The following is an 18,824-nucleotide window of genomic DNA, read 5'->3' on the forward strand; positions in this document are numbered from 1 at the left end:
TTGTACAAAAAATCAAATTAAAAAGTGATTCCACTTAAACACACCATGCGCCCTTGCATCACATGTCCTGCCGCGCTAAAGTTTCTTGCACTGCTCACCCTTATGAAAATGAGTCTTGAGTGTCTAGTGTCAACTAGGTGCGCTCCTAATGAGTCACTAGACAGACATTAGACATGCAAAGCCTAATGTCGTTTAACATTAAGTGTACATCGGAGAGTCAAATGACCATGTGCACTTTAATTTCTGGTGACTGAAGTGTTCAGACTTTCAGTTGCCGTTCCTAATGTCAAAACGCGCATCACAACAAAGAAGTTAAATAGCCTTAATCGCCACCGTAAAATCAGTTTATCACAATAGACAAGTTCGTCTTTCAGAGACTACAAGCAATAAACAATTTGTGTTGCAATGTACACAAATATCGTGTTTCAGTAGAATGCGTAAATATTTTACATATATCGCCCATGCACCGGCGATCGAAGAATTGCTGACGACCGCAGCAAGGTTCATTATATTACCTGCCGTATATATAGAAGTAAGCATTTCCTTATTTTTAAAAGGCATGAGTCGATCACATGTGCAAATATGAACAGATATGATCAAGTGACACTGCGAAACACTCGCTCAGGGGCCCGTGTTGCCCATTTGTCCAGTAGAAATTAACGGAGGAGAGTGGGGATTACCCGCACGGCGTCGCGAAGGATTTTGGGGGCGGAGAAGAATTGGAACTGTGGACAATGGGTGACGTACAGAAAAAAAGTTCGTTATTGTTGTGATAAAAATTAGGGACTGTTCTTATGCATGGTGCACTTACATATATGTCCAAAACAGAATGTTGTTGGTTGCAAAGATACGCGGACAAGCGTTTTTCCCAACCTCAAACTACTGTCTCTATCTCTCCTCGCTGTTGCAACGCTGGTCAGAAGCAGCCGACAACCAAAGTTCGATTTGGCCCAACGTCGCGTACATCCTTCTCCCGCCCGCCCCCTCGTAATGTCGTCTCCACGCGACTCTCTTCCGTTCTCCACGGCGTCAACTCCTCTCTCCCTTCACTCCTTCCTTGTCCCATTCACCTCCTCTGTGTGCAACGTTGGGTGTCGCCTATCACACCCTACCCATTTCCTCCTCCCATCATATCCCTACCTCTTTCTATCCACGGGAGAGGGCAGTAACTTGAAACAAAAAAGCGTTTCTTTTGAGTAAGGACTCAGAGATGACCGTCGTCTGGGATGCGAGTTTGAAAAACTGCCCATTTCTAACCTTCATTTCCCCAAAACAAAATGTATAGTTGTATAACAAAATCGAACATCCATAACACATTCCCAACATGCACACACGGGTGTAAAAAAAAGCCATAAATACGCTTTTTTTATGTACAGTGACAAATAAAAACAACAACATTGCTTTATTTTCTACGGAGCGCTGTTTGAAGAGAGGGTCAGCGCGCACAAGGAGATATTTATATTTGTTTTGATTTATGCAGCGTCATTTCGCGTTTTTGCACTTGTGAAAACGTCGCACCTTTTACGTGCACCTCACAGTCAAAATAGCGCCTTCGTCTTCAAGTGAGCGCTCGTCACCCTCCAGCTTTCCCGACGACTCGCCTAGGGAGCTTCTGACGAATTTCACTAGCAAATGGCTGTATAAGCCTGAGACGGCCGCTCGAACAATGAAATGGCCGTCACATGAGGTACGGAAGGTTCACAAACCAAAACTAAATTCGAAACGCGCGCCGAACCGGACTATTTCGCGGAGCAGTACATGTGCAGTAGCTCCGTCCTCTCGTAGCCTTCCCTTCACTGCCAAGAAAAGTTGTCCTTGGGGCGCTTTAGTTGTTTGACGGGTGCGCGGTGCGTTCGGTTTGTGCGTGTGTGTGTGCCATGCTGTGTTCTGCAATGCTTCGTTACCACGTTTATCGATTATGCACGTTGGTTGCGTGATTCAATGTCAAGTGTACCTTCCAAGACGATCTAGGTCCTAGTCTCGTGACTGACGGCGAGTGCAGACGTACAGCAGCCTTTTGACAAGACTGTCGCCGAGTGTACGGTACATTGTGGACTGTAAAACTGAAGAGTGCACAGTGGATGCCTGATTTTGGTAAGTTCTAGAATATTTCTGAATTACACAGCTAGGTTACTTCATTACATGACGTCTTTTACGCAGGAACCGAGTGTGATCGTCTGTGCGGCGTGTTCACTCTGCGGGGATGATGGCCAGAGGAAGGATGATAGACAGGTATGTTTTACGCTATGCTCAATGCTTTCTGTGCACTTTATACGGTTGTATGAAGCACTCACCATGTGCGTTAACTACCTACAACTGCAACGGGTGGATGAAGGCGCGTTGCTTTGCGCGATACTCGCTCGCTTCTGTAACGCAAGCGTTTCTTGTCATGGCGCTCTTCTTCCTTGGCTGTTTTTCGATTCCAAGAATGCCTGTCGCTCGGGCCCGCCCGCTTCCCGCTGCTGCTTCTCTACTCGGGAACTGGTTGACCTTGGGGACGCCTGCGCGATGTATGTGTCGCAGGGAGGGCAACACTCGCCCTTTTGGGCGTAGGGGACCGGAGGGGGGAGGTGAGGTAGGAGGGAAGGACTGAGAGCATGGCTCTTTCCCGGAGAGGGGACGGGTCGCGACCGAGGAGAGAGAGAAAGTGGCCCGCTCTTGGCATTCTGCCGCTCAGAAGCGATCGTAAACCGAAGGAAGAATAATTTTCAAGATTTTTTGTAGCCGAGTTGTGATTCTGTAAATAACTTCTTAGCGTGGTCGAAAGTTATTGAAATCGACTACAGCTGTATACTGCACGAGATCATCGCCTGAAGCTACTTGTACGATGGCTTATCACTTCGGAAATAGAACTGCTTTAAACATAACGTTCATCGCCTAGCCTTCTCATGATGCAGGTACAAATGAAGTAACTTTTCAGGAAACTCAGTAATAATTGGCATGTAGTACGCGGGGAGGAAGATATAAAAACACGCTGCGGCTGCACATGCGCGCGCGGTGCAGTGGCGTGTGTTTGTGGCTTTCTCCGCGACTACTGCACCGCGCTTGTTTTTGTTAGAAGTTAGTTGCACTATGGTTAGGATTTTAATCTGACTGTGCAAGGTCGTTGCTACGAGAAACGAACTTGCGTTGGGTGAACCCACTTGAAGATAATACAAGTCAGTGAATTACGTTATATTCTGGTACTAACACCATGTGTACAGTAATGTGAAAGAGCACAAGATGTATATAATTATCAATTCTAGACAAATATGCCAGTTGCGTTTGGCAAGGTGCCTTTTGTTGCAATATTTGTGTTTGAGAAAAATGATGTGAAATATTTTTCCCGTCGTTATATTGTTTCCTGAAGCATACTGGTTTATATTAACAGGAGTTGTAATGGTTAAGCAGCACTGTTCCAAGAGCTTTTTATCCACTGTGCTGGGGTGCAAAAGCACACCTCAATTATGTGCTTATCTAAAGTTCATGTTTCTTTTGTGAGCTTTTCTTAAGGCAGCATGAAACTGAAAAAGCGCTCTTATTGCAGGTTGTGCGACTAAGACGTAGCATTCATTGTGAGAGTGCTACTTTAATTTTATGAAGTAATTATTAGGGGAAACAAATCTAAATTCTCATATGTAACTATGTGTGCAGAAGTTTAGAGAAGGCTGACAAAAGTGGTTAACGGTTTTTTTTTTTTTATGGCTTGCAGCACTACAAATTGAAACCGATATTCCAGGCATTGATTGGCTTTAACACGACTAGAATTACTTTCCTAAACGGCTCAAATTCATCATATAATACAATATGTAAAGCTCGGCATTATGGGAGTGTGCACATGGGCCACACATACTCTTATTTTATCAATTTATGCATTTTATATTGTGTAGCAGAGCTGATGTAATTTTCGTCATTTAAATGACCTATATCGTAATCTGCGTTCTCCAACCACATAGTGTTTACTAAGTACATAAGTTTCTGAAAGTTCGGCTTGCAATGGCACCATTACAGTTGTCTGCCATGAGCCGTTGCTCAGGTTATACCTGTTCTTATAGCGCAATCTGAGTCCATTATTCAAGGCCCTTGCTGGTATATAAACATAGACTTGCCTGAATACATTGTATGTATTGTGTGTGAGCTGTAAGGTCTGTGTGGTGCGCCAACTCATGAATGTTTTCTGGTATCCTTAACATATGTACCCGGTGATCTCACCTGTTCGTGGAACTGAAGCAGACGACAGCTTGCAGAAGAAGATGGGAGCGTTCTACCTGTGAGCCTGGTCCAGCTTATATTTTATGGTAGGCATTGTTTCAATCTTTACAAAAAGCTTCGACATGTTGCGCCTGCTCATGAACTACTGCACCTTTTTGAGGGAATTCTAAGATCAAAGAAACAAGACCCTAGACGTAACTCCATTAATGTGTACCTGATGCTGGACTTGACCTTCTGTGTTGTTTTCCTGTTTTCTTACAGGATTTGCTGAAAGTTTCGATTGAAAATGCGATATAAGATGCAATTTTGGCTAACTCTAACTTCACAAAAGTGTTTTTTGTCAACTACCTGCACGGGGCCTTGGCAGTACATCTAAGTGTTCTAAGGTGCACGATGTGTTGGATAAAGTTTTCTTTGCAACTCTTATATATTTACTGCGATCTTTCGTGCAGGATACACATGCATGGATACACATACATGGATTCCCTACAAGGACCCTGCGCATCAAAAGCAATCTGTCATCAATGTTAAGTAGACAGATTAAACGAAACGAAGATATGACAGGTGTACACCATATTTTTCTTTCATTTAACCTCTGCATGTTTCCCAGTCAATAAATGTTTTATCCATTTTCTTTTGTTGAGAAATGTCTTTGTACAGCACAAGTGTCGTAGAAGGTGCATACGTGCACTTTTGTATGATGCTTGGCTGCATGTGTATCAACCAGCAAACACATTGTCAGGCACAACTAATGTGTGATTCCGTACTATCATCCGGACATATCATAAATCTTATCATGCACTGTAATAGTTCTGTTTCAGGAATGTTATGAATGTCATTGGCCACGAAGCACAAGCTTGGCCGAGGGTCATTGCAAACAGGATGTTTCATACTCACAAGAAAGTCACTCATAAGGACACATTAGAATGACGGTGGCCAATATGTTTTTGAATGACATTATGAGTACATTAAAACAATTCTGAAGAAATACATTAGAGAATGAAATGAGTGTTGATGTCAAAGGTCGTTTCATGCTCACTAGACTATCACATGTTAATACGCATCGGACTATCACATGTTAATCCACATCAGACTATCACATGTTAATACGCATCAGAATGATCGGCCAATATGTTTTTGAATGGCATTTCAAATACATTACAAAATTCTAAAGGGACACATTAGAGCGTCAAATGACTGAAATGTCAGAAGTCATTAGACTTTCTTTTTGAACTCGTCTCACATTTTCATAAGGGTGCGCTAGCCGCAGGGGCGCACATGTGCCTTGAGAAATGTGAAGGCGTCGGTAGTCGTAGTTCTTAACTTCCACCACTGGAGCAAATTTAGTATTATTTTTGTACCTCTGCAGAATGAAAATATATCTGTCCAGCTGATCCCTTCATTTCTCTATTCCCGAATGTTGTACCACTCTTCATTATTATCTGTAAATGCCTCTGAGGGCTTCTCCTTGCACTTTTCAGCAGTATTTGTTATGCACGGCTTGCACAGGGCTCTTTTCTGTCTATATTATAATGGTGTATGCCTTCCTAACGATTTTGTACCTGTAAAGGTGGCCTACGCTGGTAAGACTGCACTGGTAGGACTGGCAATAGGCGGACGAAGCGATAGCAATCTATTTTCGGGGTTCATTCCAGTTTGGTAATAAATGTGTGAATAAGCTTCGTGACGTTTACTCATTGGCTGCATATAATTCGAGGTAAGGGGACGTTCCCCGGCATTGAATTCGTGATTCTTATTTCAAGCCAGATATTTCGTCAAGGTAATATACTTTGCCTTTAAACATGAATGTACATGTTTGGTGGACTTATGCTATTCCTGAACATTCGAACGCTGCTGGCAGTATCAAGTAGCATTCGCACGATATAGTGCAGGGGTCTCAAACACGCAGACCGCGGACCTTTCGCTAGCGGCCTGCGGCCCGCACATGACTGTCTTCGTCCTATTTTTTATTCTTTTATAATATAAGTACGTTCTCGAGCTACACGGGCATGCAGGTCTAAAGCATCTCTTTCGTGAGGCACCACTAGCAGCCACCATGTGTTGATACATAACCGTGAAACAAAACTCTGTGTTGCAGAATTGGCGTCCAGAGTTTAGTCATTTTAGAGATAGGTATCTATATATTGGTGGAAACTTGCCGCCAAATACCCTTCAGAAATGACCCATATATGAAATCTGAAAAAGGTCTTTAAAATTTCAACGTTAGCTGACATCTGCTAGAACCTATTCTGCCCCCCCCCCCTCCCTTTCACTCCTACCTTCGTCACTATCCTGGCCCTTGCGGAAGCAAATTTTCGTGAATGCGGGACACACAAAGCAGGCTGTGCATGTCCAGCTTGCGTCACATGATCTCAGGGAACCTAGACGGAGCCACGGAAAAATGCAACGAGACTACACGCAGTCTCTTCGTTTTAGTGGAGGGCTGGAACTTGCAAGAACGCTTGCCCGCCTTGGGCCTCCGCGATCGCACTTGCGATGATAAGTTATGGCTATAAATTTATTATATTACATTTATCACTGCGACTACAGAATAATATTTGAGATATAAAATAATAACGAATGCAAATAAAGCACGTAATAGCGAGATGTTAGCTATATAAGCGCCTGGTCTATTTACTTTCAGTTCGCTCGTTTTAGATAAATCAGGTAGCTCCGTATGCAAGAAACGAAAGATGATCAGTACTTGTCGCTCATAAAACTTCTCCAAATAGCTTGACCCACATAAAAAAAAGAATCGCTTTATCGAGATGCATGGGTGGGATCGGAGATCTCTGTTCGTTCCGCGTTCGTTCTGGCGGTGTTGCGTCACAAAAGTGGGCGGTCCGCAGCTCTCTTCCGCCCAGAGGAAGAGGGCAGCCAATCGTCAAGCGGTGAGCGGCGAGCTTTCCGGAAGTAGACGCGCATCGTTTCTCCTCGGCAAGGGGACCGTATATTTCAAAACTAAGTGTTTCTCGCCTTGTAATATATACAGTTGTTATACGAAAAGATATTGTTTTTCTTCTCAAGCTCAAACAGTTTCTAAAACAGCAATAGGTTTCAGTGCTGATATTTATTGGTGTTAATTTTTCTAACCTGCTCGCTATGTGAAGTCGTGCACGCGAAAAAAAAACAAAGAAAAGTAGTGGTCGGCGCAGTTTTTCAAATGTCGTCCCACCGGAATGTCTGGCTTGGCTCCCGGGTGTCGGATCGTCAAAGGGAGCTTCTGCTGGCTTTTATGAAAGAGCACCCACAGATAGCTACGCCGTCGTGCCCGCTGGGGCCGTCGTACACGAGTGAGGACCGGGAGGACACGTGGCAGTAGCTGGTAGCGCTTTTGAACTAAGAAGTCCCTGCGCGTAAGACCACAGCCCAGTGGCAGGCCCGTTCATTTCGTTCGCACTGTTCGTTTCGAGAACCGAAAGCGACGCCGCACTCGCTCATGTCTTCAAACGCATCTCGCACCTCTAACCGCAAGAGAAGCACACGTCGCAAGCGCCATTTTCTCAAAATCAGCTCTTGCGGCCGCCGCAACCGCTGCATCATGCCGTGCGAAGCCATTTCTTCGCTCGAGAGAACGCGTGCGAACGGTCTCGCGCTCCGTTCGTTTGTAGCAGACGACATGCTCGTTATGACACGGTATGACGTCATCAAAAAATAAAAGATCAAGCAAAAAGAAAAATGGCTACGCCCCTCAGAGACGTGGTTTTTTCCGGCTTCGGCCAATCGCGTGCGCCGCCAGAATGGGCGCAGAACAGAAATCTCCGATCACCCCACTCGTTATGACGCGGCATGACGTCACCAAAAAAGAAAACCTCAAACAACAAAAAGAAATGGCGACACCCCCCGGCCTTGAGTGGCATCTCCCGCTTCAGCCAATCAGCGCGCTTGTTCTTCCCCAGGAAAATGAACAAGCGGAACGAACAGATCTCCGATCGCCCCCCGGGTGCCGACGCCACCTTTAAAATCGTGCAAAAAAAGCAGTGATGTCATAGCTTCTGACGGCGACTACTGGGATCTACCTACGGTTCCTAATCGGTAAAAAATGAAGTACATTGACTTCTGAGAGGGCTATAGACTTAGCATATCAAGTTTCAAGAAGTTTCGTTGAACCAATGACCCAAAATTACGACAAATACAGATGGAAATCTGTGACGTCACGCGCGGAGATTTTGGCGCGAAATTTAAGAATAGAACTTCACCCTTGATTTTCTCCTTATGATGGTGAACCTAATTACATTCGAGTTCTCAGAGTACACTTTATCAGTCTTAACTGATTCGTGGTATCACTTTAGTGTCCCTTTATGAGCTGAGCAGAGTCCCAATCCCGGCCCGACCCGAGCCCGCCACCTCAAACCCGGGCCCGGCCCTAAGCCCGGAGCCTCAGGCCCGAGCCCGGCCCGGCCCGCCATGAAAACTACTTTACCCGGCCCGGCCCGGGCCCACGGGCCGGGCCGGGCCCGGGTTTTCGGGTAGGCCCGAGCCCGTGCAGTGCTCTAGTTCAGTTAGTCCATTGGTTTGCGGGTGGTAAGGCGTGGGATGCCGATGTGGCACCCACAGAGCCGTAGTAGTTCTCCGACACGTCAGCGGTGAACTGCGTCACGATCACTTGTTACCACACGGGGAGCTCCGTGTCGGAGGGTAATCGAATGCAGTAGGGAAGATGAGTGGCTGACGCGAATGCCATCGTCTCTGTGTACGTGTAAAGCCCGAACCACACGTACGCTCCCAAACGCGCACGGGGAGCGCGTCAGCGCGCGCATCCCGGGCGTGTCCGGCGAGCAATGGCGTTTCCACCCACACACTACGCGCGAAGGCAGGCCACGCGAGCGCGCGTTTCCTCATACGTGCAAGACATTGTTCGTACAAAATTACTGATAGTTCATCAAATACTTACAAAACCTCCTTCTGTTCCTTTTTTATTGTTAGATGCACGCAAATTTTCACATGATGTGCATCATCATCCGTCGGTCAAGCCGGTGCTGGTAACAGCCATGCCACGTTGCGTATTTGCATGGCTCCAAGCATAGAGTTTCCTAAAATTAACTAGAGGGGACTCTAGGCGCTGCGATCGTTCAGCTGCTACCCATGGGAATGATGGGTAGTCATGGAGGAAGGAATACTAAGGAGAGGCCCTGACGTCACATTCGTGAAGCCTCCACATCGCAAACACCCGCATCGCCTCCTAGCGAAGGCTCAGCGAAACATTTCGCGACTTCCGCCGCGACGTTCGCAAGCGCATGCGCGCATCGCGAAACTTTGCAGTCTTTTTTTTTAGTTTGTTTTTCGCCGTGCAAGCGGTGTAGTCGAATTCACGCGTGCTGCTCTTTCTGTGTGTTCGTTAGGAAAGCTACGCAATGCCCAGCTGTTGCGTATACCCTGTGCAAAATCGCGTGCCACTGCGGGCAGTACCGGTTGTCACTTTTCATGTGTACGTATACTTCGCTTCAGTACTGATCACTAAGGCATGGTATTTGCATGCGGAGCTCTCGGATGTGCGCTCTGTTGCTTCTTACTCGTTGTGTCAACTCGGAACACACGTGAAATTTTGTTTTTGGCGTCTGACGCGCCGTACATACTATGCGCTGAAGGCATCGTACGTTTAGAGGCTGTGTCGTTCAAGCGAAATGGCAATAAACTTTTGTTGTTGTTATCGGACTGTGCGGTGACTGTACGGAGTGCGGTGTGCGCTCGTTGCGTGCGCACTGGAATTACAAACTTTACGTGCACGATTGCGTATACAATACAGCGGTGTCTTCTTTTCGACGTGACGTTACGTCAACTATGGGTTGGCGTTGCGCCGAATAGCTACTGCGCTCACTCTATATGCACGAGCAAATAACCGCTAATCGGGCAATAGATCTGGAAATCGGGCTACGAGAAAGGAAAAAGAAAGGCCTAACGCCCAGCAGAACGCGTAAGTCACTGCGAGGTGAGTTCGAATACAATGAGGCAAAAGGCTGAATGTTTTTGATTACGGCACGTACCAGTACTTTCTGTACTGTTGCACAAAAGCGCTCCGCGAAGAATTTCAGCACGCAGCGCTCGGGCCTGCCACGCACGACAGCCTGGGTAAACGTCTGCTTGCAACATTTTACTGCGTGCGAACCGCACAATACGCGCTAAGTTTACGCCGGGACTACAGATTCGAGCAGAAGCGAACCACCGCGGAGAGCCGCCGAGGGGCGTCTGCTGTTTTGTTTGCCCCATACCGGTTTGTTTGCCCCATAAATCTGACGTCACTTCCGCCACACTATTTCGCAATGCATTGGGATACGATAGGGCCTCTCCTTAGTTATTCCTTCCTCCATGTGGGTAGTATACAAATCTGCCTAGTCTTCGTGCTTGCGGCTTCGAACGTACTTGTGGCTTTGTTTATTGCTGTGTTTTGGCGTTCGTTTCGTATAAAAGAATAGACCGTTGTGAACTTCCTGACCAGGTTTGATTTGGTGAGCCTAAAAAAGTTAAAGTGGTGAAGTGGAACTGCTGACTTTTGTTGAACTTTGTTTTGCGACAAAGCGGATGCAGCCGACGCGGAGCCAAACGGAGCCGAAAGAACGAAGTTTAGACAAATTTGTGTACTACCCATCATTCCCATGCTGGCTGAAGCGTCATGCGTTGCAGCTCCCATAGACACTAGCGCCACAGTTCCCTCTAGTAAGTATTGTAGGAAACTCTATGGGCCTATTCGATTTACCACTTCTGGCTACATCTGGCTACCCGCGGGCTGCCAGAGACAGCCAGAACGCATTCGTTTTTTCTCAGGTTGCTCCGCCCACCGCGCGCGCACTTCCGGTGGGCATTCGTTTTTCGGCCTCTGGCTGCATCTGGCGACCCCCGGGTCGCCAGAACTCGCCAGGACGATTTTGGTCTGGCGGCTCTCTGGCCGTTTTCTGGCTAGCAGACGTCAAAAAGGACGATGAGCGCTCGCGACCATCTTTGCGTGGTCTCCGCGGAATGCAAAGGCTTCGGGACCCTCGGCCGCTCTCGGCCAGTGCGACAAGAAGCGTCTTTTCGGCCAAAATCTTCGGTCGTTCTCGGAGGCCTTGTGGATAAAATGCCGAAGCTTCAAGCTCCTCAACCAGGGCTGCACAAGTAATTCTAGACAGTCGGGATAACTTTTTAAATTCAATGTCCATATACGCCGGCACGACGTTCTCAATATACAGCGGAACCCTATGCCGTTCTTCTCGTTGCAGTCTGCTTATCAGCAGACACACAACGAGATCTTCGACATTTTCATCCTCGTCCACAACGGTTTGGTGACGCCTGCGGAGCCTGCGAGTGCGCAGCAAGGCCACCAGCCCAGCGATCGTAGCTAACAAAATTTGTGCTAGCATGTTGAAGCAGACGACGCAGTTGTGAGCCGCCCAGCCGCGAGCCCAAAATTCGATTTTACTTCTGCCGACCACTTTCTGGTTGCCAGAAGTTTTTTAGGTTACGTGATATAACGTCATTTCCTGTCAGAACCGGAACCCGCTGGCTGGTTTCTGGCAGCCAGCGGGCTGCCAGAAAATGGAAAATCGAAGAGCCCCTATGGCTCCAAACGCTTCCGGACGCACGCCGTTTCAAGGTCGACATCAGTCGCCGCGAACACTCGCGTACCGCGCGCGTTTTGCCGCGCTTGCTTCGTCTGCGCATGCGCGGCCTCCGGAGCGCGTACAGCCAACGTACAGCGCGCGCTCGGCCAGCGTACGTGTGGTTCGGGCTTTAGATAATACACGCAGACGATAATCCAGCGGCGTCCGGTGGAAGACTTGGGGAAAGGGCCGAGCAAGTCTATGCCGACTTTTTCGAAAGGCGAAGTCGGTGGCGTAACTGCAGTGTACCTGCAGGGAGAGCAGTCGGTTGCTTGTGGCGTTGGCATACATCAAACTGGCGACCTAGTGCTTCCTCTTCTTCCACAGTCGAGGCCAGTAGAACCGCTGTCGGATGCGATGAAGCGTCCGAGCAAATCCAAGGTGCCCAGACGTAACGTCGTCGTGCATTCCTCGGAACACCGCAAGGCGCAAGCGTTCTGGGACGACGAGAAGCAGTGGGGCACTATTGCTTGAGTAATTCTTGTGGTACAGAACCCCGTTACGAATCACAAATTGCGTTGCGTGTCGACATCTGTTGGTCGCATCAATAATTGGTCTCAGTGATGGGTCGCGCAGCTGCTGCTGAATGAAGATGTCCAGACTCGGAAAGTCCAAGGAGACCGTCGCAAGGTAATTGTCGAAATCGTCGTCATCGGTGCTTGTAGTTGGAGATGGTAGACGAGATAAGCAATCGGCGTCGGCGTGGCATCGTCCACTCTTACAGGCAACAGAAAAGTTATATTCCTGAAGCCGCAAGGACCAACGAGCCAACCGGCCAGCTGGGTCACGTAGTCCAACAAGCCAACATAGGGAACGATGGTCGGTTACGATCTTGAAATGTCGGCCGTACAAATAAGGTCTGAACTTGTGTATGGCGAAAACAACTGCGAGGCATTCCAGTTCTGTTGCACTATAATTGCTTTCAGCCTTTCTCAGAGCATGACTTCCATACGCAACGATGTCTTGGCATCCGTCATGAAACCGGACGAGGACGGCACCAACGCCCACGCCCCATGCATCGGTATGCAGACCCGTGAGTGCCTCTTGGTCGAAATGATGCAAAAGGGGCCCAGAAGTGAGCAAGAACTTCCACTTTTCGAAAGCAGCCTCACGCTCAGCGGTCCACCGGTAGGGGGTGTCCTTCCGAAGCAAGTCTGTCAGTGGATGAGATAGCTGAGCGAAGTTTTTAATAAACCGGCGAAAATAAGAACAAAAGCCCAGGAAGCTACGAAGGGCCTTCAGCGTCTCTGGTGGCTTGAAGTTGCGGACTGCAGAGATCTTGTTGGGATCTGGTCGTATGCCGTCCTGGTCGACTATATATCCAAGAACAACGGCTTGTCACTCACCGAAGTGGCACTTCTTTGAGTTTAAAACAAGATCAGCTTGTTTGATAAAATTGAGAACAACGCTGAGCCGCTGGTCGGTTGGCCAGCTGGCCGGTTGGCTCGTTGGTCCTTGCGGCTTCAGGAATATAACCTTTCTGTTGCATACAAGAGTGCCACGCCGACGTGCCTTCGCGGGCGTCAGTCCTTCTGTGTGTTCCGGAGGTAGTCCGCCTAGGCGTCGGCTTCTTCGAAGGTCGTCTGCGACAGTGTTGTCCAGGGCGTCGGTTACCCAGCACCTCCACCAAAACTGTTACGGATGATATGGGTTCATTTACAATGAGGTCAATGAAGCGTCAGGAAAAAGACAAGGGAGGGTCAGATGCTGCCGATCACCAAATCCCTCGCACCCGTTCTACTTCTTCGTTCTTCTTTCGCGCTCTTCCAGCGCCGCGTTACAATACTGACGTTTTGGACGTTCTCACACATTGGCCTTTCACTCTGACATAAATTGTTATTTGCCTTTTGTCCCTTTAAGCTGCGTCAGTTGAGCTCCCGGAATTCACATCTGCTGGTCGCGGTTGCCGCGCTCGTCTCCTCTCGCTTTATTTCGTGCTCTATGACCGAGCGCTGGCGAGAGGGCGGAGGATGAGAACCATAACACGAGAGAGAGAGAGAGAGAGAGAGAGACAACAGTTATTGAGAAAAAAAATCCGGCAGATCCCACACACTGTGGGAATGGATGTAATGCGAAGCAGCCAGCAAAGAGCTGCATACATCGCCTTGTTTGCCTTTGAGGCAAATGAAGTCATTCATATCATGACATCTAGTTCACTGTATATCGCACGTTTGTCATGCATTCATGCATGTACAATCGTTATATAATGAAGCGTATATTCTGGTATATGCAATGCATGACCTGTCGTTTATGTTCGTCACGCACTCATGTCATGCCATACCAATTTTGGTGTATATCCAGTTAACTAAACGGCCGGAAGCGCACCAAGGCACTGTCATGTAAATCGTGCCGTACATGACATGCATGTTATGATTTCTGTGTTAGGACCTGTCGTTTTTGTTCGTCAAACAGTCACGCCACGCAGTACCAGTTTTGGTGTACATCAAGCTAGAGAAACGGCTGTGAGCGCACGATGAGTGTGGCATGTGAATCATGCTGTACATGATTCATGACCTGTCATGACCTGTCATGTCATGATTGTCATGACCTGTCATTTGTGTTCATCATACTGTCGCGTCGCGCCATACCAGTGTTGGTGTATGTCAATCTACCGAAAAGGCCGCGAGCAACCCATGAGCATGATATGCAAATCATGCCCTACACGACATGCATGTCATGATTTCATGTTGCCGCCTGTCATTTATATTCGTCATATAGTCACGTTATCAAATACCACTTTTGGGGTATACCAAGCAACGGCCGCTGGATTTTTTCATCCAAGCGGCCGCGACCAAGCTAGCGAACTGCCCGCGAGCCCACCTTGAGCGTGACATGTAAATCATGCTGCACATGAAATGCATGTCATGACTGTCATGTTACCACCTGTCATTTGTGTTCATCATAGAGTCGTGTCGCGCCATACAATGTTGGTGTATGTAAAGTTACCGAAACGGCCGCGAGCAGCTCACGAGCGTGCCATGTAAATCATACTGCACATGAAATGCACGTCATCATTGTCATGTTACCACCTGTCATTTATGTTCTTTACACAGTCATGTCATGCAATACAAATTTTCGTTTATATCAAGCTAGCGAACCGGCCGCAAGCGCACCATGAGCGTGGCATGTAAATCATGCTGCACATGAAATGCATGTCATGATTGTCATCTTACCACCTGTCATTTATGCTCGTCGTAAAGCCAGGTCATTCCAAGTTTGGTGTTTATCAAGCTAGCAAAAGTGCCGCGAGCGCACCATGAGCGTGGCATGTCAATCATGTTCTACATGATATGCATGTCATGACTTTCATGTTACGACCTGTGGTTCATGTTCTTCATACAGTCACGTCACGCAATACCAAATTTGCTACATGTCAAGATAGAGAAACGGCCACAAGCACACCATGAGCGGGGCATGTATGTCATAGCGCACATGACACGCGTCATGATTTCATGTTACCACCTGTGATTTCTGTTCGCCATACAAAAATACTTCGCCGTACCAATTTTGGTATATATTTATATAATTAAACGGTGGTGAGCACCCCGAGACCATGTCAAGTAAATCATGCTGTACATGACATGCGTGTCAAGATTTGCGCGATAGGACCTGTCAGTTGTTTGTCAGACAATCTTGTCACGGCATACCAATTTTTGCATATATCAACTTAACGAAACGGCTGCAACAGCACCAAGGCCATGGCATCTGAAATAAGCCGTTCATGACACGTATGTCATGATTTTAATGTTATGCCCTATCATTTATGTTCGTCATACAGTCAAGTTCTGCCGTACCGCTTTTGGTATACGTCCCATTAACGAAACGGCCAGGAGAGCACAAAGTCGTAGGCGGCTAGATAGATAGATAGATAGATAGATAGATAGATAGATAGATAGATAGATAGATAGATAGATAGGATAGATAGATAGATAGATAGATAGATAATAGATAGATAGATAGATACGCTCAAACTCGTAGAAGTTCGCCAAGAAATGCTTCGCATTTAAAAAAATACACATCATCTCCCCTTACGGGCAACCATGGTGGGATGCGAAAGCATCGCGGGGGTACGCATCGAGTTTCCGTTTCTCTGTGACTTATGAGACGGTGGTTGTCGAGGTGTTTGAATTACCGCTTACCGACGCTGACGTTTACGTTCGGCTTCCCGAGCCTTCCTATGCTCCGCGGCGGTGGCGCTGCCGCTGCAACTAGCGCCGACGTTGACGTTGTTCATGGCGTTTGGCACACCCTTGTACAGAGAGAATGATGGAAGCACAGCGAACGCGCGCTTTCGCAGCCTCGCAGCTTCGAGAATCGCTTGCCGGCGTTGCCGTTTACGTTCAGCTTCGCGAGCGTCCATAGCGCCGTTGCGAAGGAGTGCAACGAGAGCGAGCGCGCGCCGCATTATATACGAGCGCACAGCTGTGGCGGAGAGAGAGAAACGGGAGAGGAGAAACGAAGCGGAGCCAACGCTCACGCCACCTCCTCCATCTCACCTCCTCCCACCTCCTCGTGCTCACGCGAGTAGAGGGGGGAGAGTTGGCGCATGCGCAGTATGGGTGCGGACGCCGCAGAACGGACACTGCCCCGAGCATAAGATGCTTTCGCATCTAAAAGGTGGTTCATTGCGGGTGGGGTCCTTCTTCCAAGGCTCCATAGGCTATATAGCGGCTCGACAGCGCTGCTGAAAGAGATTCCATGCCTTCCGAGATCGAGACTATTGAGGAGGACGTAGAAAATTCGGATGGCGCTACTGACGCTCGGCGGAACATTGAGTAGACTGCGCCCTGGGCTCGGCCATTAAAGGTCGTTTCTCTCTGGCTCCCTCTGGCTCATTGTGCCCCTCCCACAACTTTCAATAATAAATCTACAACGATTCAACACCTTCTTCCCCAACAAAATTTCATTGGATGTCGGTGGCTAGTTTTCCATAGATGCTCAATTATACTCTAATGGACAGGCAATTACTCTTCAGTACTGTATGTCAGCATGTGAACATTGACCAAATGTGTTTCATTAATTTCTCAATGAGGTTTTTTAGGGAAAACGATTGAATGTGCCGTAATTGCTTCCCATAAAATCTAGAGGCACGCACTCTTTCTTTCGGTATTTACTTCATATATTTAAAGCCGTGCAAATGTGTCCCAGGTACGGCCGGAAGCGAGCTCTGGTGTTCATGACCCCTCTGCCCATCCTGGCGAGCGTCGTGATCTGTCTCTCTTCGAGCTTCCTCATGCTCAACGTCGGCAGACTCGTGGCATCTCTGGGCCTCGGCGGCATCCTCAATGTCACGTACACATTGTGTGAGTATGAAATAGACTATAACTTCCCGATATACGTGCGGCTCATACAATTCTCTTTTATTATCAGTACAAAGCCGCTTTTTTTTTCCTTTCTACTAATTCCTCGCGCTCCGTACCAAACGAGGTTCACCTGAAATTAGGGTTCCCCTGAAACATGATGGGATGAATGTGAGTCATAGCCAGATAATTATTGCCATTGCCACATATTCATTGTAACCGCAAAGTCTTCTGTGTTTCATTTGCGCTGCGCTTCGTTTTGCTTTTCGTCCCATATTATTTGAGTTGACTTTTCACAGGTTTTCTCATGCACGGATATATGCACTAAAGTACTTATGATGCTGGACTTTGGGAGTGCTTTATTATTGGGTTGATATCGCATGAGTACTCATTCCTTTATTAAAATTCGTAATTCCTGATTTCTCTGTGCTGAAATTGCGGCCTAGGTATGTGGGCCTCATTGCCACACGTGTTTACCAATTCCTGTAGATGCCTTCCCAACAAGTCACACACCTCCTGAAAATGTCCCGGAAAGGTTTCCGTTGGACATATTCGACCTTCCTGGGTCGAATATCAATGACTCCACTGCACAAAAAAACGTCCCTAGAACATTCTAGCAACATGCAATTTCCAAAAAAAATTATTTTCTCAGGAACATCCCCATAAGGTTTCTCGTTAATTTTTCGGCTGCTGTTCATAATGACGGAGCGTTTTTTTTTTCTGTGTAGCATTTAGACATCCAAATACAAATGCCAGCCAAATTTCGTGCACTTAAGTCCGGCATATCGGTGAATACAATGCACCGATATGCCGCTCCCGCCCCAGGCCTAACCCTTGGATTTAGGTGTACAAAATTTGCCTTGCATGTGCATTTATACATCCAAACACTGCACAGGAAAATCCGGTTCGTTGTATTAATGCGTGTTTATGAAATGTAGAAAGTAAACAAGATTTAGTCTGAAAATTAATGACACTCATTGTGAAAATATGTTTTGATTATATGCCCAGGCGCTTGAGGCTTGGCATAAATAACTATGTAGCTACAAAAACGATTAATTTTCAGAACATCCTGTACAACCTGGCTCAAATAGAAAGAAGAACCTGTGTTGCAGGCCTTGTCGTCTTGCTACGATTTTTTATTTTTTTAAGAAAGCAGAACCAGAGAAAACAATGGCGGCTTGAGACACCTACAGCTAGCATGTTAACCCACTGCGTACCCTTCTCTGTGCACTCTGCCCTCAAAGCTCATGGGCCGCAGGGGCGTAGAAATGTGGGGGGGGGGTTCAACCCCCCCCCCCCCCGAAATTTTCAAATTTTCTTATGCATGTTTACACGCACACATACAAACGCACGCACGAACATACAAGTATGGTTTAACCCCCCCCCCCCCCCAAGAAAAATTACTCGTTGCACTCTCCTTCGCAATGGCGCTATCGACGCTCGCGAAGCTGAACGTAAACGGCAACGCCGGCAAGCGAATCTCGAAGCGGCGAGGCTGCGAAAGCGCGCGTCCGCTGTGCTTCCGTCATTCTCTCTCGGTGCAACGGTGTGCGAAACGCCATGAACAACGTCAACTTTGGCGCTAGTTGCAGCTGCAGCGCCACCACCGCGGAACAGAGGAAGGCTAGGGAAGCCGAACGTAAACGTCAGCGTCGGCAAGCGCTAATTCAAACGCCTCGACAACCACCGTCTCATAAGTCACATAAGAGAAACGGAAACTCGATGTACACCCCCCGCGATGCTTTCGCATCCCTCC

General features: G+C 47.6%; 1 protein-coding gene and 1 long non-coding RNA gene across 2 annotated transcripts in view; both read left to right on the plus strand.

The window, feature by feature from the left end:
- LOC119392501 (organic cation transporter protein) overlaps window positions 1-18,824 on the plus strand; it is a 140,810-nt gene that overhangs the window by 25,329 nt on the left and 96,657 nt on the right. Inside the window, exon 5 of the mRNA XM_037659692.2 lies at window positions 16,917-17,071. Coding sequence (XP_037515620.1) covers window positions 16,917-17,071 — 155 coding nt within the window. The remainder of the gene's footprint in view (window positions 1-16,916; window positions 17,072-18,824) is intronic.
- LOC125758038 (uncharacterized) lies at window positions 1,824-4,751 on the plus strand. Its single transcript, XR_007415754.1, has 4 exons — window positions 1,824-2,094; window positions 2,161-2,232; window positions 4,213-4,277; window positions 4,644-4,751. It is a non-coding gene; the product is annotated as an uncharacterized LOC125758038 (long non-coding RNA).

Source organism: Rhipicephalus sanguineus, chromosome 1 (assembly GCF_013339695.2).
Source record: "Rhipicephalus sanguineus isolate Rsan-2018 chromosome 1, BIME_Rsan_1.4, whole genome shotgun sequence".
Taxonomy (NCBI): domain Eukaryota; kingdom Metazoa; phylum Arthropoda; class Arachnida; order Ixodida; family Ixodidae; genus Rhipicephalus; species Rhipicephalus sanguineus.